Here is a 25,098-nt window from a genome sequence, read left to right as displayed (position 1 = left end):
GATTTTTGTTTGATTAGTTCAAGGTAAATTTGATGTCACTGCCCAGCCTTCACACATGCATATCTGGCTACTCACTGCTTCGTTGCTGCATACATGTTACAACTCTGCTCCACTCAGTCAGCCGGATACCAGTGTTGCTGCCACTACTCTGTGCAGTAAGGTGAGATTACTGATCTTTCATCTGGAACAAATTTAGCATGGGCTCCTCTCAAAAAGTTCTTGGAGACTTTGCAGGACGATCCCCTTTAGTTCGTGGGCACCGGCAGGTGATATTTATCTAGATCATTACTTGTGTGCCAGATCATCCTCTATCATTGACTCCTCTCAAAAAGTTCCCATTGCAAAAAGAAGAGGTGATGAAGGAGGGGGGTAGGAACCAAAGAGAAAAGAGGTGGATTCAGACCTGCAGTACAGGCAATAACTGGTTTCTCTTATTGTATAACTGAACACTTAAAATTGGAAGATAAATATGTGGATAATGTGTGCTTAGCTTCAAAACAGACATGTTGGTGCTAAATTGTCTTTCATTTGGAATATGGGTCTAATCAATTGTTAGTTTGCTCTGATTTTGCTCCTGCTGGGCCAGCATATAAAATGTGTTGTAAAAGAATGTGACAATTTGGCATATGGGAACCTATTAATTTTTCCCCATCTAAAAAAACTGTTCTAGAGGAATTTTGAACTTGTGTTTCTTAGCATCAATGTATTAAGTGGTATTGCCCATATTTACCCCTGCTAATGTCTTCTGATAATTTGAGGAGTAATATAACAGGAGTTTTAGGGAGTAGTTATATGATGCAATGAAGTTAAGGAGTTAAGTTAAGGAGCAACAGGAGGGGTTAAGTGAAACAGAAGTATCAAATTCAGTATTTCCTAACGCGCGCACACACATATACAGACACACTATTGTCTTCAATACATATGGCAAATTAGTTATGAATGCTGCTATACATCTCAATGATCTCAATTACATAAATGACACAGAATAGTTAATAGAACACGCAATTTTTCGCATTAAAATATTTATATTGTATACATGTACAGCTAGATTCAAGTAATATGTATAATCATTATTAAATATAAGAATTAATGGAGCACATTATAGATATGAGTTCTGTATATTATAAATATACTACACAAAAATCATCTTATTATTGCCATATTATATATAAGCTGTTACTCAATAATACGAGTAAAACGCACGGAGGCCTGTACCACACACACATGTATCCACCGCTGCAGCAGCGGGAGGGGGGTTTAAATCAGTCACGTGACACAAGAGACTTTTCGTCACATGATAGGGTAGCTACGGGGTTCCTGGTCACATGACTGGAGGGGCGGGCAGAGTAATGTTCCAGGTCACATGACAGTGATGTGGGCGGCTTCAGTGATGTGTCAGCGTATCGAATGTGCGGCTGATCTAGCTATTCGTTCCTCCGGGCCAGGCCTCTAAACGCCGGCTCTGACCCAGCCACAACCCCCGGGCTCAGGCCTCTGATTCCAGATCACTGACCCAGCCAGAACCCCCGGGCTCAGGCCTCTGATTCCAGATCACTGACCCAGCCAGATCCCCCGGGCTCAGGCCTCTGATTCCAGATCACTGACCCAGCCAGATCCCCGGCTCAGGCCTCTGATTTCAGATCACTGACCAGACCCTCCAGTACTAGGCCTGTGATCCCCGGGTATTGACCCAGACCTCTACCAAGTCATGGATAACTCCGGGAAGGAGAAGGAGGCCCTGCAGCTCCTGGCCGAGGCCGACAAGAAGGTGAAATCTTCGCAGTCTTTCTTCTCTGGACTGTTTGGGTGAGTACATGGGAAAAAAGGATCACGGGAGGGACGGGGTGAAGGGAGAGGTGCGTGCTGTGAAACAGGGCAATAGAGACAGGGGAGACTAATAATGTGGAGGGGGTAAAGAGGGATAGGTGCAGGGGTGGGGAGGCTGCGATTGTAAGAGAAGTGTGAGGTAAAAGGAATGACAGGCTAAAGTGGTAATGTAGGATTGAGAGAGTAAGGGGGAATTGAAGGAGTTGGGAAAGCCTGGGAAAAAGGTTAAGGGGGTAACAGAAGAGAGAAGGTATGGAGAGATGAGATTTAGGGCAAAAAAACAGCAGGTTCTTATGTAATGGGGCAATTAAACCAACCTGCTGTTATGTACGCTTAATCCCTTGAATGATGTATGACTCCAGCAAACCTGTTCTCCATGTATGTTTACAAACTCTATAAACATCCCATGCACCATGCTCATGTTTGTTTATAAAATATTTTACCAGGAAGTAATACATTGAGTTAACTCTCGTTTTCAAGTATGTCCTGGGAAACGTATGTTAACAATAAGTCATGGTATTTAGGTACACAGTGGACAAGACCCTAATTGCCTCTCGCATCAATTAATTAATGAATTGAATGAATTAATCTGAAATTCCTGTTTTATCGAAGAACATTATAGACCATATTTACATAGACAGCTTGCACCACAGCTTTGTAAATATGTCTCTCTACGGTCTATTCAAGTGAATGTGATTGGTGTCTTCTCTGTAAACACGGCCCGTTCATGGAAGGTGTATGGCCCTATATCGGATGCTGTTTGCTTATGTTTCAGAGGCTCCTCCAAGGTGGAAGAAGCATGTGAAATGTACGCCCGAGCTGCCAACATGTTTAAGATGGTGAAGAACTGGAGTGGTACGTGTGCTATGGTGCTTCACAATTGCATTAAGTGGATGCTTGTTTGAAATCCAAGCTGTAAGCAGATGATAAAAATCTAGCTCACCTTGGCTACCCGTTCTCACTGCTGTGAAGCTTAACACCACATTTGATTTCTGGCTTTTCCCCATATTTACGAACCCCTTGTGTCCGATTTCAATTCTTAACCTTTTTATTCTATACTAATAATATATTTTCTTTATATGGTGTACACAGAATTTTTCAGGCCCAATTGGAAGCCTACGATGTACTATGTGTGTCTGTTTGAGGTACAGGGAGATAAAGTGAGTTGCCCAAAATCACAAGGAGAGCTGACAAAGGGTTTCACCCACTTTAAAGGCTGTCTGCTTAATACTTTTTCAGTCCGGGAAACGCAGCATGACGGTTATTGAGGTGTGAATTATCCAAAATACTTGCATGCCAATCCGATTCTTCATTGTCAAAAGTACATGCTCCAGAGGGTGTTTCCATGACTATGCTCTCTCATGATTGTCTTTCAAAACTTGCTGCTCAGCAGACTAATTCTTAGTGGACATTTACTTCTCAGAAGTAAGCGGCACATAGTTGAAGGAATTATACATCCCCCTGTGCTTTGATGCTGCCACTGTATAATCACTTGATTAACATGTTCTTTCTCTTCTGCCCAGCGGCTGGCAATGCGTTCTGCCAGGCTGCCCAGCTCCACCTGCAGGTGCAAAGCAAACACGATGCAGCAACCAACTTTGTGGACGCCGGAAATGCTTTCAAGAAATCCGACCCCCAGGGTAAGAGCAGTCCAACGTGCTTGGGAGCCACTGTAAGGTGTACACACTTAAGTCTTCTAATGAATAGATGCTTGGAAAATAATGAAGAATAAATAATAAAACAAATTTACCCTATCTAGTCCTTAATGTGATACATGAATATGATTACATTGCGATTATCCCAAGCATTTTTAAAACTCTGTTATTTCTTCCTCTGTTCTTGCTGTGCGTCCACTACTCTTTCAATAGAAGAGTAGGATATGTATATTACAATGGCCCTCACAGATGATGGATCTAAAAAGTAGGCATTTTACACAGCAACCTTTTTGTTTTTGATTGAGCTTTGTAGTTTACAGAAGCTCTGATTTATATTGGCTCTGTAAGGTATGAAGTACACAATGAGATTCGCCTGGGAAGAGGCAGCCTGCATGACTGCAGAAGGCAAGGCAATGAATCCCTCCAGTGTATAAAACAGACCACATATGTCTTCAAAAGGGGATGAAGTGACATCTAGTGGCAGATTCATAAAGCACCGGTCCGATTAGCGAACCTGATCGGGCATTGAGGCCTGTTCAAATCAATGGGAGTTAACGGATCGGGTGCGCTAAGACGTACCAGCACTTTGTGAATCTGCACCTTAGACCTCCTTGTTAATGCTTTTCCTTTACAGCCTCTAATGATATATCTCTGCTGTTTCATTGCAGAGGCTATAAACTGTCTACTCAGAGCTATTGAAATCTACACGGACATGGTAACCACTCTTACTACCTGCAGCCTTTCCTGTCTTCCTTCCTCGCCCGCCCGCCCCCTTCTCTCACTCTTGCGCGCACTAGCTCTTCCCTTCTCTCCCCTCTCTTGCTGCTCTTCCCTTCTCTCGCTCCCCCTCCCTCCCCCTTCTCTCGCTTGTCTTCCCTTCGTCCCCACTCTCTTGCTCTTACAAGGTGGCAATATAAAAATGTCACCAACTTATCAGTAGCTCTTTAACCTTTGTGTGTGTCACTATGTACCATATACATTTTATTGTATTTGTTTACAAATAATTTTACCACAACTGATACTTATTGTTTTTTTAAGTATGTCCTTGAACAGGGGTGCGCTAGATTTTCTGGGTGGGGCGTGTGGCAGTTATAGAGGTCCCGCTCTCTCCCCAGGCATTTAAATAAAATGCCGGGGGACCGCGTGGTGAGGCCTCTATAACACACTTACCTTCCGGGGTCACGTGGCGTCACGCTACCATAGCAACGTGACGGCACATGACCCTTGTGACATTTGACACGGGGGGGGGGCGAGGAGAGCAGGCAGGGGTGCGCACAGGGATAATTTTGCGCACCCCTGTTCTAGAACAGTGGTTTTTAGCATTTTTTGGGGTTTTTGTTTGTTAAAGAACCCTATTTTTTATATTGACATTCAGTGGAACCCCAACCCTCTCTAATATCGCGTCTGATCAGAGGAATTGTAAATTCTTCTGTATTTGGTACAATTTGAAAATTAGCTGAAAATTGCAGAGAACCCTTTTAGGAATTCCTCTGGAACCCAAGGGCTCATAGGAACCTCTGAAATACAATGTCCTAGAATATAACAGTTGATCAATACAAGGAATGATATTCAGTCCTAGAAATCTATACAACGTTATGAGACGACACGATCTAATATAGTGTATAGTGGGTAAAACGTATGTATAATGCACAACTATACGTAGAAAGGGTTACGTGTCCGCAGGTAATCAATCTTTAGAAGCCATAATAAGAAGGCTCCCGAGGGCTGCGCATCAGTTGTAATACATTGTGTTTGATTTCACAGGGACGATTCACCATCGCAGCAAAGCATCACATCTCCATAGCCGAGATCTACGAAGCTGAGCTGGTGGACATAGAAAAGGTTGGTATCTCTTCCCCTTGCTGTGATTTGACGGAAGTAGGAAAAATAACTTTATTTCATCTAGCGCTTTTCTCCCAATGGGACGCAAAGCTTCACAATTGCAGTATAGTGCGTGGTTCGCTGCACGTTGGAATTTTACAGACCGTCCCAGATGAGCTTACAATCTTTGATTTTGGTGACTTGCCCAAGGTCACAAAGAGCTGACACCGGGAATTTAACGAGGCTCCCCGGATCCAAACTGCATTGTCATTGTTTACAGAGTCCGTGTCTTCCCTCCCTTCCCCCAACGCTCCTCCCCCCCCCCCCCCCGTGTTCTGCATCACAGAATACATTCTGAATAAACAGATTAGAAAGTGACGTCTCTAGATCTGAGAGGAGTAGGAGCAGAGACAGGAGACCTCAAAGACCTCTTTAAATATGGGATCAAAAAGTTTTGTATCTTATATTTTATTGTAAATATTCTCTCCCCCCTCTCTGTCTCTTGCTTTCTTTCCTAATCGATCCAATGTTCTCTTGTTTCCCTCTCCTATCTCTCAGGCTATAGCCCATTATGAACAAGCAGCAGATTACTACAAAGGAGAGGAATCCAACAGGTAAGTCAACCTTACTGGTTTTTTTTTTTTTACACGAAAAAATATATATACATACACATACTTGGACACTTCATAGTACTATGGTTGTTAATAAAAATGACACATTCCTGTTGGGTATGTTCGCACCAGTTTTTTGTTTTGCTGGGAATAATAAGACCTTCAGACAGTCCTCATGCACCTGTCGCTAACTCTAAATCCTCTGCTTCCCTTGTAGCTCTGCCAACAAGTGTTTGCTGAAAGTAGCCACTTACACTGCTCAGCTGGAGCAGTATCAGAAAGCTGTGGAGATTTATGAGCAGGTCGGTTTCACTGCATATAGTTGCAGTTTCTGGCTTTCCTATGAAACAAAAGCTAGAACTTGCACTCTCCAATCCCCCCTCCAATGTTTCTTCACAGACATTACACTCTGGTGCTGCACCCTGATGGAAGGCATTTCAACTCGAGAACTATCTCTAAAGCTGGACCGGCACTCAAAAGAAAATATTAGTCAAAATAAACTCGCTTGATCCTTGCCCTTTTTGGCATTATCTGTTTTAATATGGATATTTGTCAGAGTTTACAGAGAAAGTGTTTAGACAGAGAGCAATGATTTTTTTTTTTCAACTCCTGCGATATATCCATATTAAAAAGATAATGCCAAAAAGAGGACAACAAAGTGCATTTATTTTCACTGATATTTGTTTTTGAGTTGCGGTACAGCCTTATACATTGTTCTGGCTTTCCTAGTACGTTTTGCAATATGTTTCTGGCTCCTCTGACAGTAAAAGAGTTAAGTTTCTCCGGAGGAAGTCAATAAACAGTCACCATCTCCTCCTTTTAGCCACAGATCCACCTAGCAGATGGATGCAATGCTGGATATTAAATACAGGGTTACACCTGAACAGGAGCCCTGTGAGTAACGTAATCTATGCTGATCTCTTGTATCGGTCCTTTACAATATACCACATTAATCTGCTATAGGGTTGGAAAACATTGAACAAATTAAAGAAACATTCAAACGTACGGAGGAACAGTTCCAATTATTTAAATATAGTCACATGCAGTGGCTATGAATAGAGTATTCCTACCCACAGAGCTGGATCTAGTGTGCACACATGCTGACACCTATTCTACCTTATCCAGCTTCAAACGTGGCATCACATTAGCCTTGGCTTTGTCTATTCTCTACTGTGTCCTCTTAGGTTGGTACCAGTGCCATGGACAGTCCGCTGCTCAAATACAGCGCCAAGGAATACTTCTTCAAAGCTGCTCTCTGCCATTTCTGCATCGACATGCTCAATGCCAAGGTAAGGTGGCATCTTCCAGACTGTAAAACAAAAAGCAGAAGAACGGAGACTAATCTCCTAGTCCAGTGCTCAAGGCAATTCCAAGATAATCTATCACAATAATAATCGTCTTAGTGATAAATGCACATATGTTGTGGTCACCAGGTAATAAATGTGAGTTTGAGGCACAGTATGGTCATGGATGCTCAGGGTTGAGGGTATATAATGGTACATAGAATTCTTAGGCTGTAAGGAAGCCAATGAAATAAAGGAAACCTTACCCATAAAACTAAAATTCCATGAACCCTTAGCGCTAGACCTTCCAAAATTCAATATTTGTCCCACAAGGGTACTCACAACCTCCGTTTGTAGGATCCTGGTGACCGCGTGCTCTCAGCCCAATGCGGAAGCAGAAGGAAGTTCCTTCCAGCGTTGGAAGGGAAATGGCGGTGGACTGCGTCTCAACAATGAAAGCTGCGTTCCAAATGAAGGAGCCTTCGTTGTTGTGACGCAGTGCACCGCCATTTCCCTTCCCACGCTGGAAAGAACTACCTTCTGTAAAACAAAAACAGCTGCCCTGCAGCTCACTGCATCATAAGCGTGCGTGCGCGCATGTGCGTGTGTGTGCGCGTGCGTGCGTGTGTACGTGCGTGCGTCTCTCTTTACATTCTCAGAGTGCAGGCCCCACCATTGCATATTCTTGTAATCACATTAAGACAACAGAAGTATGTGTCTAACCGTTTTCTTTTCTGTGTAATCTGTGAGAATACAAATGAAGCTGAGGAAACTCAAGAACAGTTGTTTTCTCTTTTTTTTCTTATTACAATTGTGCCTTTTTTTTTTTTGTCATTACATTCTCAGATTCACAGTGTAACCGTTGGATTATCTTGCATGAAATATATGTGGGTGAGAGCAAGTTCTAAACCTTTTTTTTGTCTCGACTCCACAGCTGGCAGTCCAGAAATATGAAGAGATGTTCCCAGCCTTCTCAGACTCCAGGGAGTGCAAACTAGTGAAGGTAACAATTTCTCAACTATTCTACTCTCCAAAAAACAAACCCGTGTCACAGTCGAGGTCCGGAAGATATCAAGAGTAGTGTGTTGGTGCTAAAAATAAACCTTTCATTGCCTCAAATAAAAAGGTCCAAATATCAATGAACACACAGGAAATAGGCTGCACATCGCTAGAACAGCTATTTAATCCTATGAAAATTTACAGAGGACAAATACTGTTCGGTGATAGTGCAATGAAAATGTGACTAACATCGAAGTTCTTTTATAGATTAGAATTATAGTGTACAGAGATTTCCTAAACCTCACAGCTCTCACCTTCACGTGTACAGAGGTGTCCAAACCTCACAGCTCTCACCTTCACGTGTACAGAGGTGTCCAAACCTCACAGCTCTCACCTTCACGTGTACAGAGGTGTCCAAACCTCACAGCTCTCATCTTCACGTGTACAGAGGTGTCCAAACCTCACAGCTCTCACCTTCACATGTACAGAGGTGTCCAAACCTCACAGCTCTCATCTTCACGTGTACAGAGGTGTCCAAACCTCACAGCTCTCATCTTCACGTGTACAGAGGTGTCCTAACCTCACAGCTGACAGAGAAAACAAGGGGAGCGCGAATCAGGAACACAACCAAAAAATATGTATGTGATAATCAACAATGGATACTCTAATAGAGAAAGTGCACTACTACTGGTGACCTGAAAGATCAAATAGAGGTCTATAGCCAAAGATTGGTATAGTACCCACGTGGTGGGAAAAGGGTGGTAAAATCAAGTAGACTACTGCCGATACTCATATAAAACAAAAATTGTGAGGCGCTTCCGATAAAGGTGTGATAAATATAAATATATAGTGATAAATATATAAGTATAAACAGTGTTCAAAAAAAAATAGTGATAATACTAGTAAAGTTCGCTGCTCAACCCTCTTAGGAGAAGATCCAGTTCCTCCTCTCTTGACTGTTTGGAAGAAGCTTGTGGGGAGCGCAGAGTTTCACCATATAAAAGGAATGAAATAAATAATAGTGTAATATGTCCAAAACACCTGTAGCAATGTATATGGGGATCGAGATTAAAAACTCACATTCTCCCAGTCAAAATACAGCATTAGAAGACAATCTGAAGACTCTGTGGTTTGCAGGGGGGTCTTGCTTAGGATACTCTCCCTGGTGTCAGTGGAACGAACCCTCAATGGAAACGGAGACAACTCTAGTGCAACATTGTATGTTCACTACTGATGTATTCAATAAAAACAGTGGTAATCCACACTTACATTAGCACCATGTGCATAGACACGTAACAATCAAAGCGCAGCAGCAGTATACACCTTCTACCCCACTCCCGGGATCGCGTCGCGTCACTTCCGGTTCGGCCCGTCGCGTCACTTCCGGTTTCGCGATTGATCTTGAAATGGATCCACACGGGTTCTGGGGCATGGGGGGCACACTCTGGGTTGCTGCTAGTTCACTCTACGCGTTTCGCTGGCGTGCCAGCTTCGTCAGGAGTCCGATCTCAATACTGCCAATACTCACAAGGAATATGGGGTGGGAAGAAGGGGGGGGGGAAGGGAAAATAGGAATGACTCGCCTTAGCTTGATTAACATCTGAAAATAAACTACAAATAAGCATTGACAAATTTTACCAAAGAACTGAAAGATCTGAAGTCCAAAAAATTTCAGCAAGACAGTAAAGATTATGAAGGGGGGAAAATTTACAGACATCACTTTACGGATAAAAAAACTAGATTCCATGTAAATGACTCCTCAACAGACTGGGATACGTCAAATGACGGTGACAGCAATGAGAGACCAACAAATAGACCTGACCTAGACCGCTTACATTTTTTAGAGACAGGCCAAAACTATCCCTTACTCGCAGAAAAGGGAAAACCAGACGAGGCCAAAAAGGACTGGCTAAGAGACAGGAACGTTTGGGCATACAGAGGCAGGTCAAGACGACGATACAGGAGGCGCAGGTAGAGACTCTGAATCAGAATATCAATCAGGTTATCAACTTATCAGATAAAACATTGACTGCTGATCAGGTTGGTGCATTAAGCAAAGGTTTGTCCTTTTCCCCTTCAGAAGACTTTCATGTATTTGACTGGGTGAAGGATACTAATTTGTTTGGGAGGAAACTCCTATTGCATAAGTTCTTCAAGAGACGCGAAGTGTTCAAACTGAAATCAGAGGGTCTTATACATCTACACCAATTACATATTGATAATTTGAGAGATCTAACTGCCCTCCTTGAGGAATCTAATAGAGTAGAAGGTGAAGGACCATTTTCAGACCTTAGACCTAGATCACACTTCACCCCACCCCTTGCTACGAGCCCAAATGTTGAAATGTTTATTAGGCTTGTCACTAAGGATCTAGAAAACCTGACAACTTGTAAAAAATCTGATAATCTGACCTCATCCGAACGTCAAGGGTTGAAAGAACTACAGAAAGATATGACAATTACTGTAAAACCTTCCGATAAATTAGGGAATACAGTCATTATGAACACCACTGACTATATCAAAATGTGTACCCGTTTATTATCCGATAAAAAATGTTATAAAACGTTGGAGCAAAGTCCAACGATACATTTTAAACAGGAAAAAAGCATTCTAGACCAAGGTCTATTGGATAAGACACTATCAACAAAGGAATATAATCAATTGCTTTCACCAACCCCGGTCCTAGCAACATTTTACTGCCTCCCCAAAATCCATAAGGGCACCGTGCCCCCACCCGGTAGACCTATAGTGTCGGGGATCTCCAACCTAACAGAACAGTGTAGCAAGTACGTAGATCAGGTACTACACCCATTTTGTCAACAGCTTACCATCATTTCTTAAAGATACCAAGGATGTTTTAAATAGACTGAATGACATATACTTGGATGAAGATACACTATTAATCAGCCTAGATGTAGAGTCTCTCTACACCTCGATTATACATTAGATGGAGATAGACTCTATAGCCTACTTCCTCAATAGCAGGAGCCGGTAATTCACAAAACACAATCAATTGGTGTTAGATTTATTAAAATTCATTTTGACCTACAATTATTTTACGTTTAATGGTACCATTTTTCATCAACTTAGAGGTACAGCCATGGGAACCACCTGCGCCCCCACGTATGCCAATTTATACTTGGGGTGGTGGGAGGCGGAGGTGGTTTTCAATGAAGCTTATGAGATGTTTACTAATCACATCTCGCTGTGGGTCCGCTATATTGATGACATCCTGATCCTGTGGCAGGGGACAGGCGTCATTCACGGATTTTGTGAAAATATTGAACACCAATGAATTTAACCTACATCTCACTTTTGAAATTGACCCACAGGAGATCACTTTCTTAGACCTCAAAATCTCAAGGGGTCTTGATAATAAAGTGTCAACAACGGTCCATCGGAAAGCAACAGCAACGAATAGCTTGTTACGGTTTGAAAGTCATCACCCCAAACATCTGAAAGAGGGGATTCTGGTGGGCCAATTCTTGAGAATTCGAAGGAACTGCTCCACTTTGGAGGCTTTTGAGGCAGAGGCAGTGAATATGAAAGAGAGATTTAGGGCAAGAGGCTATAGCCATAGATGCATCACAAAGGCATATAGACGAGCGAAATTTAGTGATAGGAGTTCATTATTAACTGAAAATAAGGTATTGGTAGAAGATCCCAAATTAATATGATTTGTGGGAACCTTCAATAACCAATGGTCTGAAATAAATACAATCTTAAGTAGACATTGGCCAATCCTTTAATGAAGACTCCGATCTAAGGGAAGTGTTAAGATCAACTCCCACTCTAGTAAGTAGAAGAGCAACGAATCTAAAAGATAAGCTTGTCCATAGCCATCTTCGCCCTATTGCATCTAGCACAGTTAATAACTGGAATGATACTAAATCATTCACAGTACGGCAATTTATAAACTGCAGAACAAGAGGGGTGATATACCAAGTGATATGCCAGTGCACGAAAAAATACGTTGGCAAAACTATAAGAGAGTTCCGCCAACGTGTTTTGGAGCACTTAGGAGCTATCCAGAACCACCTAGACACCCCTCTAGCTAATCATATCCACTCAGTACACCAAGGAGACATCACGAACCTTCGGTTTATGGGAATTGAGAGTGTTCCCGTAAACCCTAGAGGGGGAGACTGGAACCGCCTCGTTTTGCAGAAGGAATCCAAATGGATTTACCTCTTGGGTACTTTAACACCGGGTGGCATAAATGAGGGGTTCCTGTTCTCCCCCTTTATATGAAGCACCATTTCATCTTTACTGTGTTTCTCTTTACGCAACTCCATTGGTTTAAGGAAATGGCCCTTTGTTCATGCGTTTGTTAATATCATTAGTGTATCTTCGAGATGCTTGGCAGATTGATATGATGTTTGCAGCCTAAATTAATCCTCCATGTTATTGTAATCATCTATATCAGGTTTATCCAGCTAGGTCCGTTTAAGAAGGCATTAGTCTGTACCTTTTAAATAACTGCATTGAGCCTTATCCCTACCGCGAGCTCCGATAGGCTTAGAATTAAATGAACATGTATAAAACACCTCCCTGTACTCTCCTACGTCACCACCTTTGAAAAAGCCTCCGCGAAACGTGCGTCAGGTGGGAGGCGGGACTAACGAGGTTGGCGTCATGACGTCACGATGTAACTCTGATCGGGTGGTGAGTGGTAAGCGCCTCTGAGCGCCGGTCTGAGCCGCTATGGTATTAGTATGCTATGTTTCGTGACAACAGAGTATCTTACCATTACCAGTTTGTAGCTGAGCTATACTTGCTAAGAGGCCATTGATGTTACTTTGGTGCCCTTTTTCCATGACGATGGTTGAGCTTTTACAGTGTTTGACTTTTTCTGTTACATTGTGCATTGAGAATAGTCATTTCAGCAAGACTGTTGCTATTTGCTATGGTCTCTCAGTTTAAAGCAGTATAACTGGTTATATCAGGTCTCTACCCTCCAAGCGACTCTCATCCCACCCCTGGTTCTAATTATATTTTATGAACCACACTACTACTGCTCACTGAATGCAGTTCCTTTAGTTTAGTATAAGAGGCTATAACTTGATACGGGCATTGACCCGTGCCTCAGGGCCATAACAATCACATTTTGTGGGCCAGTACTCACTGCATTATCATGTATTAGACTCAATCAAGTGAGCATAAATCAAATATTTATTGCTAGCAGGCTTCTAATATACCTGAGCAATTATATTCAGTGGTTTATAATGGGTGTTCTCATTTGAAAATACCTTTATATTACATGCAGCGTTACAGTATTATGACTGTCAACTTCGGATACCTGTCTGATTGAATACAGGTTTTTTAATTAGTGCTGGACTTGGGGATTTGTTTATCATACCTGTGTGAGTCTCTCTTACAACTATTAAGTACTTACCTGCAGGTCATATATTCTCCCCCTGCTTTTCCAGTTTATGTTATTATATGTTGGTTTGTTTTATATATTGATGTTCTGCTGCTTAAAATCAACTGAGACAATGAGTGCATGTTAAAGGGTGTTTCCTTTTTTGTCACATTATACCAATACTCACACGGGCCAGTGAGTAAAAACCCATCGGGTTTAACTCTGTAGAGGGGCTTCTCCTGGAACCGCACACCTCCCGTCCGGCCGCTGCACAGCACACAGGTCCTCAGGACATAGAGTTACCCCAAAAATAATGAAAGATCCAAGGGCTCCTTCTCCATCCTACTAATAACACTGAGATCCTAAACAGACTCTCGGCTAACTGCACCAAGATGGGCCGCATGTGACATAGTACAGCTCTGTCCAATCAAGATAACAAGTGATAACTGCATCAAATGAGCGCAAAGTGCTTTGCGCTTTTGATGCAGTTATCACCTGTTATCTTGATAAGTAGCCCTTGGATCTTTCATTATTTTTGGGGTAACTCGATGTCCTGAGGACCTGTGTGCTGTGCAGCGGCCAGACGGAAGGTGTGCGGTTCCAGGAGAAGCCCCTCTACAGAGTTATACCCGATGGGTTTTTACTCATACTGGCCCGTGTGAGTATTGGCAGTAGTCTACTTGATTTTACCACCCTTTTCCCACCACGTGGGTACTATACCAATCTTTGGCTATAGACCTCTATTTGATCTTTCATGTCACCAGTAGTAGTGGACTTTCTCTATTAGAGTATCCATTGTTGATTATCTCATGCATATTTTTTGGTTTTGTTCCTGATTCGCGGTCCCCTTGTTTTTCTCTACTGTCTTTTGTGTATTGGGGAGAAAAGGTCATCTCCCCTGTAGTGTGTTTGAGCTGCGAACGTTGGACCCCTAGATGTTCATACCTTACGAAGAAGGGGACACAGGGGTTCCCTGAGCTTGGTAATATTTCTCCATTTATTCATCTCATTCTGTCAATAGTGATAGTCCAATCTGTAGAGAGTGCCCGGGTACGTTTTGTCCATACACTAACCCAGGGGTGAGCAAACTTTTTATACCGAGCCCCCCTTTTTATCCATGAAATTTCTCGGGCCCCCCCTGCTTGATGTAATCAAAATCACATGGAAAAAAAAACCTTTATTAAACGGTATACAATGTAAATACAAATATGTCTAAGGCCGCGCATATAGTGCCCGCGACGTCACCCGTCGCCGCTAGCGAAAGTTGTATTTCTCTTTGCGGCGGCGTGGGCGACCAGGCCATTGATTGGTTCAGGGGCTTTCACATGAGGCGACAGCCCCTAAAAAATCAAATATTGCCGGCTTCAAAAAATCGCGTCGCCACGTCACGCTTACTATAAGCGCACGCGGCGGTGACAATGCATTTGTTTTCGGGTGACGTCACGTCGCCGGCACTATAAGCGCAGCCTAAATACTTACATACTTCAATAGCTCGCTCTTGCAAAATTAGGCTGCGTCCACGCTGCCGCGGAGAGCGGTGACATCACCAACTCTCCAAGCATGAGCGCAGGGTGTCCTGCATAATTTTGCAAGCACGAGCGGGGAAGTGTTTACACTTTTTTTCATTATTTCTGTACACTCATAGTATGATTGATATAGGTGCAGCCTACCCTCTCACTTGCAGAGGATCGCAGCGAAGCAGGTTGCCAGCGGAGGAGAGCAGGAACACAGCGCTATTGCAGGGCAGTCACCGAAAGGAGGGGCGTTTGACATCACAGCACTGGGGCGTGCTCCTCCCCCGTACCTCCGAATCACGTGGCCCCACCTGCACTATTCTGATTGGCCGCGCGCACACCTTTTTTACCGGTGCACCCAGGTTTTGCTGCACGCGCCCCGCCTAAATAATCTTGTGCCCGGGGCGCCCCCCCTCAGTTTGTGCACCGCTGCATTCAATCACAACACACACACAGACAATCAACAGGCACAGCACACACACAACACACACTGCAGTCCATATATATACACACAAACACGTGTGTGTGTGTGTGTGTGTGTGCGCGCGCACACACATACACACACACACACACACACATACACACATATATAGTATAGACAAAAGTAATAAACAGCACTCACACAAAGTAGATAAGTATACACAAAGCGGGGTGCCACGGACTAGAGAGGGCCCAATCCCTCTCAAACACAATAAAGTACTGAAGAAAATCCAGCACACCCTAATAATAGATACAAAGTCACTGGTATATAACCAATTTGAAAATTTAATCAGTGCACAAATAAGTCAAACAACTGACAACGCCACACTAGGAGAACAGATAACATATAGGTAGGGCCATACGTGGGATGTACAGGAGGATAAGGGATAAAGGAAAAGTAGGATGGGACAACGAAGGGAAGGTGAGGTGAATGGTGGAAGGGGAACAAAAAAAACAGTATATCGCTCCGACTTACCTGTAGTATAGGGGGGCAACGTTTTGGACTTGCCCCTTCGTCAGGCCCGTTCCCCTCAGTCCCAGGGGGACAAGAGGGTACTTCCCAAGCCCACCATTCCACCATTCACCTCACCTTCCCTTTGTTGTCCCATCCTACTTTTCCTTTATCCCTTATCCTCCTGTACATCCCACGTATGGCCCTACCTATATGTTATCTGTTCTCCTAGTGTGGCGTTGTCAGTTGTTTGACTTATTTGTGCACTGATTAAATTTTCAAATTGGTTATATACCAGTGACTTTGTATCTATTATTAGGGTGTGCTGGATTTTCTTCAGTACTTTATAGATATAGACATAGACATAGACATATACATACATACACACATATACATATACACACACACACACACACACACACACACACACACACACACACACACACACACACACACACACACACACACACACACACACACACACATACACATACATATACACACACACACACACACATATACACACACACACACACACATATACACACATACACACACACATATACACACACATACACACACATATACACACACATACACACACACATACACACACATATACATGCGCACACACACACACACCTGGTGGGTGGAGGGAGTAACTAAACATGCTCCGGTCCCCCCATGTGCTGCTGAAAACGGGCGGGTAACAGACAGGAGGAGGAGGGCTTGTCTGTGTGCAGGGAAGGCCCCGCAGCAAGGCCCTGCCCCCTCTGCAGGCAGACACAGCAGAGAACTGGAAGCAGCCTCAGCACGGAGCTTCTGGCCGCCCGTGCACAGCTCTGCCCGCCCCCAGGTTTCCCCGCACGCAGCCCGCGCCCCCCCTACATAATCTTGCGCCCCCCAGTTTGCGCACCGCTGCACTAACCTCACAGTTCTCATCTTCACGTGTACAGAGATTTCCTAAACCTCACCAAGTTAAATACTGTGATAGAGCCAGAAACGTGTTTCCTACTGAAGTTAATTTTTAATCAATGTAAATTATACTTTGTAAATTATTGTGATAGTTTTAATATAATTCAGCTGGTGTAGTCCACCTGAAACCTATCCCTACCCAGTTTCCTTATTAGACTCTGAGAGACACATCCTAGCTCAGTGATTTTCCAATGTCAAATAAAGTCCTCAAAAGACGTTTAGCCGCGAAACACCCAGTGATTGTAGATACGGGGTCATACGTTTGCTTAGGATGCAGTAGCAGCACATCTTAATTGTCTATCAAGAGTGTTTTTATATAATCACACCCAAGGTGATGATAGTTGTATCTAACGGTACAGGTTTTTCTAAAGGGTTTCTTGCCCCACTCCTCTTCCCTTATGACAGAAGCTGCTTGACGCTCATGAGGAGCAGAACATGGACAATTACACAGACGCAGTAAGTAGCCAAATAGAATTATGATGTGTAGTTTAAATCCGCCGGAATATTGTTTTGTTCAAATAAAAGGTTGTCTTAGACAGTGTAGATACAGGGTGCTGAATTCCATGCTCCGTAATATTTTCTAAAATGCTGCACAACTACGCTGCAGCACAGAAAGTGGGGATAAGTGTCCGTGCATTAGGGATTCCATGCACAGTAGAAAGACTACGTGAGCTGCTCATTGCTTCTATGCTCTACCACTGAAATGCTTCAGAGGTGGGTTTGTTTAGTCTTAAACTGAAGAGAGAGGGAGCTTGATGATAGAGGTGGGTGTGTGTGTGTGTGTATGTGTGTGTGTGTGTGTGTGTGTGTGTGTATCGGAAATATTACTGTATGCTATTTGCATGTCTTAGACAGGTTTGCAGCCCTGCCTTTCACCATTATCACCCAGCTTACAGTGCTTCCACTGCAGCAAGGGATTCTGGGAAGTGACATGCAAATGAGTACACAGTGCCACCTTTTTCTTCAAAACCATATAACATGATCCACTAAAGCTTATGCTTGCTGCATTTCACAGCTTTTGAGCACAGCCTGGGTTAAGATGCATAGCCAGTAAACCCACCCACAGACAGCTGTTTCGACCTTAATGGGTCTCATCAGTGTGAGGTTGGTTATACTGGCTTTGAAAAATGAAGCTTTGGATAGGTTTCACCATACTTGCAAAGCCAGTATAACTAACCTCACACTGATGAGACCCATTAAGGTCGAAACAGCTGTCTGTGGGTGGGTTTACTGGCTATGCATCTTAACCCAGGCTGTGCTCAAAGCTGTGAAATGCAGCATGGTCCCTCTCCTTGCGCACACACACAGATTCTATCTCTCTCGTGGCGATGCACTGCGTTCCAACAAGTGCTTAGTGCGTTCCGGATACAGGAAGAAAAAACAGATGCTGGATCACGATTCCAAACAAATTATTTAATGAACAAGAACGACATCAGTTAAAAACAAGTCATCTTGGGAGGAACTCTGACGCGTCTCGTGCATCCTCTGCACTTTGTCAAAGAGAAATGATCCTCCTATGATGCCTGATGCTTAACAGGAGCCGTTCACCGGAAGTCCCGCCCATTAGACCCTCTCACATGGTACAAGTATAATTGTGTTAGAATTTCATCACATTGGGAATCATGTCATGTTTGATTTGTAAACCTTTACTTACCTATGCTCCGGCGGCTTCCTTCCTGCGTCGCCATGGCAATGCGGCGTCATTATGTGACGTCACGTTGTTATGGCAATGTGACGTCCTGACGCCGGAGCGCAGGTAAGTGAGGATTAAGGGGGCGCGGGAGTGAGGGGACCGCCGGCAGGGGGGCGCAGGGAAAAAGTTTCGCCCCCCTGGAGTAGAACATGCATAGCTGAAGGTGTGCAGAGAGTCATTGTTCCATGAATTGTCATTTTATTAATACAAGTTACATATTTTTTTTTCTTTTTTAATGTTATTTTATTGTTTAGTAGTTTTTCATTCAATTTGTTTTTAAGTTATTTCACCTCAGATATCTGATGCATACATTTGAGAATGAGTGTGATGTTTTGTTGCTCAAATGTCTTTTTGCCAGAATGTATATTCCTTTACCTGAAGGGGTCAATTGTGATTTGTTGAAGTGGACAGCTTTTGTGGTTTAATTAATAATAGCATGTTCTTGTATAGCGCTGCTAGTTTTACGCAGCTCTTTACAGAGACATTTTGCAGGCACAGGTCCCTGCCCCATGGAGCTTACAATCTATGTTTTGGTGCCTGAGGCACAGGGAGATAAAGTGACTTGCCCAAGGTCACAAGGAGCCGACACCGGGAATTCAACCAGGCTCCCCCTGCTTCAAACTCAGTGCCAGTCAGTGTCTTTACTCACTGAGCCGCTCCCTCTCAATTGCATTCAATTGTTTGTTTCCAAGGTGCTCAGATACTATAGGAGGTCTGACACTGATCGGACTGCCACTCACGTTGCCATGCTCTCCTATTGGTACTTGTACCATGTGGGAGGGTCTATTGTGCAACAGATGGGCGGGACTTTCGGTGAACGGCTCCTGTTAAGCATCAGGCATCATAGGAGGATCATTTCTCTTTGACAAAGTGCAGAGGATGCACGAAACGCGTCAGAGTTCCTCCCAAGATGGGGAAAAGGGAGACCAAAAAGCGCACCAGCACAAACGGAGCAGGAAGAAACCAGGACAAAAAAATGATTAAAAGGGCACTTTAATGTGGCAAAAGACCCATCCAATGCATTTCGAACGTCGCAGCGTTCTTTTTCAAGGATAAAACACAATGTGATAACATCCATTATATACCCTCTTACCTGTGGGCTATTTCGCGCCAAAAATCAGACCCTGATGACGTCATAACAGAGCGACTCAGTGCCGATCTAAGGGCAAAAGGAAGTACCAAAGGCAGTGTGGCCATTTTGGATGTGGGCAAACATAGGAACACAATAACAAAGCTTTATTGACCATTCCAGCAGAACAAAATACATTGCTGCTAACTGGACAAGCATAATTAAACGAAATAAAGCTATATTAAACTAAACTAATGCTTAATAAAGGGTACTATTATATCAAGGAAAAACATGAACAAGGTGGATTAAAAAACTAGCTGTGTTGCAACTAAGTTATATACAAAAAAAAAGTTGAAAATAAAAATCTTTCCCTTTATTTCAAAAGGACACAAGAGAATCAGAAGAGGGAAGAGGGGGGGGGGGGGAGGAGGAGGGGACTACAGGTCCGCCTCCAAAAGGAAGAAGTTTTGAATGATATATCTAATGTTATAAATATTTCAGGAACTGCTCTCTCTCCTACAGAGTTGTCACTACTGGATAAAGGCCTAAAATTTTCACCTTCAATGAACTTTAATTTGTTCGAAACCACTATTGATGTGTATAAGTTTGTTCGGAAATTATCCTTGAAAAAGTTTTTTGACAATTTTATTCCAAATGTTACTAGGTCGACCGGAGATGAGGATTTAGATGGGGGGCCATCACACGCTACCGAGAGTGATGTCCCCTCATCCGACTCTGTTCCTCTTTACATCTATTGCTTTACATACATTTAATGATTTTTGTACCCTGCAAGATATGAATGATCTTTTATCTGAACAGACGGTTGATGATGTTAATATTCCTACATTTTCTGAATGGAATTCAGGCCTAAAAAGGAGTTCTGTGTTCTACCCCACTCATGCCAAGGGTCAATTTCTGACTATGTTTGAAAATCTGGTTATAAGAGACCTTCGTCTTCTAGCTCAGGGATTTTCCCTATCCTATATAGATCATGACAATTTGAATCAAAGTGAACGTTTAGCTTTAAAATCTTTGAAAAATAATTCTGCATTGGTCATTAAGAGTGCGGACAAGGGGGGTGCGTTGGTGGTGCAGGGCAGAGACGGTTACATCAGGGAGGCATTACGCCAACTGGATGATGGCCGGTCCTATCGTGTACTATCCGCCGACCCCACACCGCAATTCTTGGAGTTCCTTGTAGAACTGGTTGACTCAGGTGTTATTATGGAAGTTCTGTCGAAGGACGAGGTTAAATTCATTATTCCATCTCATCCCATTATTCCTATCTTCCACCATTTCCCAAAGATCCACAAGACATTGGTCGACCCTCCAGGTCGTCCCATTGTCTCTAGTATTGGATCTTTGGGAGATGGTCTGTCAAGATATGTTAATGGTTTTCTTCAGCCATTTGTTAGGAAATTGCCCTCATTTATACGGGACTCTGGTGATCTTCTTGATCAGATCAAAAATGTTAAATGGGGTAATGATTACCTGTGGGTAACACTTGATGTTACCTCTCTGTATTCTGTGCTGGTGCGCTTTTTGGTCTCCCTTTTCCCTGTATTGCATTGAGTAGCTGCACAGCCTGCCTGCCTGCCTGCCCTACCAGGATGTGAGTATTTGCATATTTTTCAGGGGAACCTGCCAATGAGACTGATGGTGAGTGGGTTGCACCACACACCACCTGTCTTCAGGAGGATAGTACCCATTATATGACACAATAGGTACTATATCAATTGTTAGTACCCTGGTACAGTGGTCTGGCTTATTATCATTTTGAGATATACCTGCATTTGAGCGCTTCAGCTATTTTCCATATTCCTCCCAAGATGACTTGTTTTTAACTGATGTCGTTCTTGTTCATTAAATTATTTGTTTGGAATCGTGATCCGGCATCCGTTTTTTCTTCCTGTATCCGGAACGCACGAAGCACTTGTTGGAACACAGTGCACCGCCACTATATTCCCTCTTGGGAGGAAATCCTGTCTTAATACATATGCTGTGCTGAGAGCACGCTGCAACCAGGGGACTGTATGTCATGGAGGTTGTGCGTACCTAACAAACATCATGGACTGTTTTTAACTTATGGTCTAGCTCTAAGGGTGTTTTGTGTGATATTATTGAGCTAGGGTCAGGTTTCCCTTTACCATATAGGCTTCCTTGACATCCCATTTGTCTCTTATATCTTTGCACACCCCTATCAATGACCCTTTTCTAAATGGACTCACATTTATTGACCTGGATACACCAACAGTAAGTGCCTTTATGGAAGTTGAATTGCTGAAGACTTTGGTATATAGCTATTCATATTAATCTGGATCCGTATCATTTAACCCAGAGCATTGGTAGAGGAGATGGTTCTCCATTTTGTGTTTTAAAAAGCGGGTAATGCAGGCTTTTTCTTTTTCCGTGTTCACTTCCAGGTGAAGGAGTACGACTCTATTTCCCGTCTGGACCAGTGGCTAACCACTATGCTGCTCCGTATAAAGAAGACCATCCAAGGAGAGGAGGAGGATTTGCGTTAAGGCACCGGGTGTTTAACCACTTCTCCGCAGACCGATCACCATAAAGCCCACCAGAGGAATTGGGGGTGGGGGAAGGGGGACACCTGCTAACACCCTATTTACAGTATTATTCACCCAACTCCACCTCATCATACGATCCTAAACCCTGTCTTTATTTTCTGAGTGCATTCGGGTCCAGCCCAGTCTTGCACTTCCATGGGGACTTGATGGGAGGGATGGGAAAAGGTCCTCATGATGTCATGGAGATTGGTCTTAAATAATGTATTTAGGGTGTAAGTTCAGTACTGCTTTACTGCATGTGTTTAGCTATTTATAGGGGCCAGACAGTCTTGGAAATAAGTGGTTGGGGTGAATTCACATTTGTACTGTCATGAATGACAGCCAGGGGGCCATCTAAATTAATCCTGACTGTCTGGGGGAGAAGGGGCTTGGAAAACTCAATTATGGAACCCTTGCATGGACTTTGGGGTTTTGGGGGAGGATAGGGAAGAAAAGGGGATTGCAGTTATCCAATCTCATTAAAACATAGTGACCTGATTTTTCTTTTCTTACTTAGAGAATTATGTAACTATAGCTGGACCAAATCAAACATATTGTTATTTTCAATGATCATCTGCTGCAGAGTAGGGTTTGACATTGCTGTATGATTACGATACATGCACTATAGAAAATAGAGAACACGTGTTTTATTCTAACCCTACACACTTTGAAAGAGGTTTATTTAAGAACCTCCACTGCTATTTATTTATCCTGGGATATAAAGAAAAAAAAATATGCATACCCGTGTGAGCAAAACTTATTTTGATGTTAACAACTCCATGTAACAGAGCAAGGATATGCTGTAGAATTATTGAACGTCTTGCTGAGCATCCGAGTATCGGTGAAGAACCTTTCTCCTCCCCCTCTTACATCATTTTAATAACTTTAAGCCACTTGGACTAAGACATATTTCACCCAGCACTGCTCTGTAGAAACTTGTGTGCAGCCACTTCTGTGATGGAGTTTGCTGGCAGATGGGGAGTTGCAGGAAGGGGGGGGGGGGCATGGCTATCTGTGACAGTAAGCAGATATTTTGCGTGCTACAGATGTAGCAAGAATTAACGTCTTTCATGCCGCGACCGTGGTGGTTGCAGCGCTGAACGATTAACGCGGTGGGGGAGTCCCATTCAGAACCATGGAGCGCCGCAGCACTGATCGTGTGAGACGCTCTCCCTAGCACAGCGGACATTTGCTTGTTCGTCTGCGGTGCTGGGGACAGTGCATCTTCCTACATCTGTATGTAATGCTCTCCCAGAACCCGTCCTGCGGTGCTGGGGACAGTGCATCTCCCTACATCTGTATGTAATGCTCTCCCAGAACCCGTCCTGCGGTGCTGGGGACAGTGCATCTTCCTACATCCGTATGTAATGCTGTTCCAGAACCAGGCCCGAAGGGTCGCGTGTTTTGTGAAGGTGTTGGGGGAAATGGCAAAGCTGTACTGTAATTTTGCTTTCATGCTATTTAGTGAGTTCTTTTTAGCTTAGCATAATATTAAACCCTGGATTGTACATCTCAAGTGATTCTCGCACCCAATTTTCTTATTTTGCCCCCTCTTCTCCTAAGTGAATAGCATTTTACACGCTGTCAGTCATCGGTGAGCAAAAATTAGTTTTGGTCTGTGTCGTGTTTACGCTCCGTGTCCATAGTATCGTGAAGCATTTAGGCAAATTGGCTGACATAACCTTTTAATGAAGCGGGTGGGGGGGAAATCACAGAATGTACGCTTATTTATTGTTACCGCGCAGTTGAATATAAGTGCCGCAGTCGGCAACTCATGCAAGTTAATGTTACCTGTGCCAGCTGAGATCTAGTGTTTTTTTCTTAAAGCAAAATAAGAAATCCATTACTCTTCACCTGCTCCATTTATTGTTCCAAGAAAATAAATGTAAAATAGGTATAAAGTCCTTTACTCAAAAACGTCCAATTTTTTTGTGTCTTGTAAACCACAATCACAGATGTTCTTTGTGTAAAAAAAAAAAAAAACATCTGTGCAATGCTCTGCAGATCTCTTTAGCACCACGCGAGTTTAAAATTCCCATTTGTTTTAAGTCCACACAAACTACCCCCAGACCATTTATAACCACGAGGCTGAGTTGCCAGATTCCAAGGACTGAACTCGGTAAAATTTGAGGGTTCTGCGCCAATTTTTTTTTATAACTAGGATTTACCTGGTTGAAGCAAGACTCCACTGAACTCTATGAGATAACAGACGTGTCAGTTCTGACTGATGTTATTACATCCTGCTATTGATTGGAAAGGTCTCGGTCCTTTTCCATTAGAGTTCCATGGGGATGATGTCAAATTTGGAGCAAAATGTACACAAGATAGAGAAAAGAAACAATGTTCTAGATATCAGTGCTTCAGATCCATGAATGCTATTTCTTTAATTTATGTAAAACTGCTTGATATTCTAAACTTGGTTGAAGATGGACAATATGCATCAGTGAGTGTCTGTAATTATTCAATTTACTGAAACTAAGCTCAAGATAAGGGGATATATTTGTAAAGTCCCACGTTAGATAATAAAGCCAATACCTGTATATGAACAGTCTTGACTTGTTCTCTACCTACATGGACAACCAACCCTAGAGCATAGCATATTTACTGTCTTCTTCCCGGAGTCAAATGACTGATGTGGGATAATAAAGATTTTACTCACAGTCTTAGGCCGCGCGTATAGTGCCCGCCACCCGTCGCCGCTAGCAAAAGTTATATTTCGCTTTGCGTCGGCGTCGTCGCAGGCTTTCGGGCATTTGATTGGTTGAGGGGCTGTCACATGAGGCGACAGCCCTTG

At 43.2% G+C, this 25,098-nt stretch overlaps 1 protein-coding gene across 1 annotated transcript; it reads left to right on the top strand.

Annotated features, from left to right (window-relative positions):
• Nucleotides 1-1,355: 1,355 nt before the first annotated feature.
• On the top strand, nt 1,356-24,325 carry NAPA (NSF attachment protein alpha). The gene is made up of 11 exons (XM_075606860.1): nt 1,356-1,806; nt 2,603-2,682; nt 3,351-3,467; nt 4,151-4,197; nt 5,247-5,324; nt 5,862-5,917; nt 6,132-6,216; nt 7,099-7,203; nt 8,132-8,200; nt 17,384-17,434; nt 22,164-24,325. The coding sequence occupies exons 1-11, from the start codon at nt 1,709-1,711 to the stop codon at nt 22,263-22,265; spliced, it is 888 nt and encodes a 295-aa protein (XP_075462975.1). The 5' UTR covers nt 1,356-1,708; the 3' UTR covers nt 22,266-24,325.
• The last annotated feature ends 773 nt before the right edge of the window (nt 24,326-25,098 follow it).

The sequence above is a fragment of the Ascaphus truei genome, chromosome 7, assembly GCF_040206685.1.
Source record: "Ascaphus truei isolate aAscTru1 chromosome 7, aAscTru1.hap1, whole genome shotgun sequence".
Taxonomy (NCBI): Eukaryota; Metazoa; Chordata; class Amphibia; order Anura; family Ascaphidae; genus Ascaphus; species Ascaphus truei.
Note: the sequence above shows the minus strand (reverse complement) of the source record. Positions and strands in the feature narration are given on the sequence as shown.

What these genes read in the sequence shown, in the direction of transcription:
- NAPA (XM_075606860.1), top strand. Translation starts at nt 1,709, where the DNA reads ATGGATAACTCCGGGAAGGAGAAGGAGGCCCTGCAGCTCCTGGCCGAG. An exon ending in GATGGTGAAGAACTGGAGTG is followed by an intron (nt 2,683 to 3,350) that starts GTACGTGTGCTA and finishes TCTTCTGCCCAG; the next exon opens with CGGCTGGCAATGCGTTCTGC. An exon ending in TTGAAATCTACACGGACATG is followed by an intron (nt 4,198 to 5,246) that starts GTAACCACTCTT and finishes TTGATTTCACAG; the next exon opens with GGACGATTCACCATCGCAGC.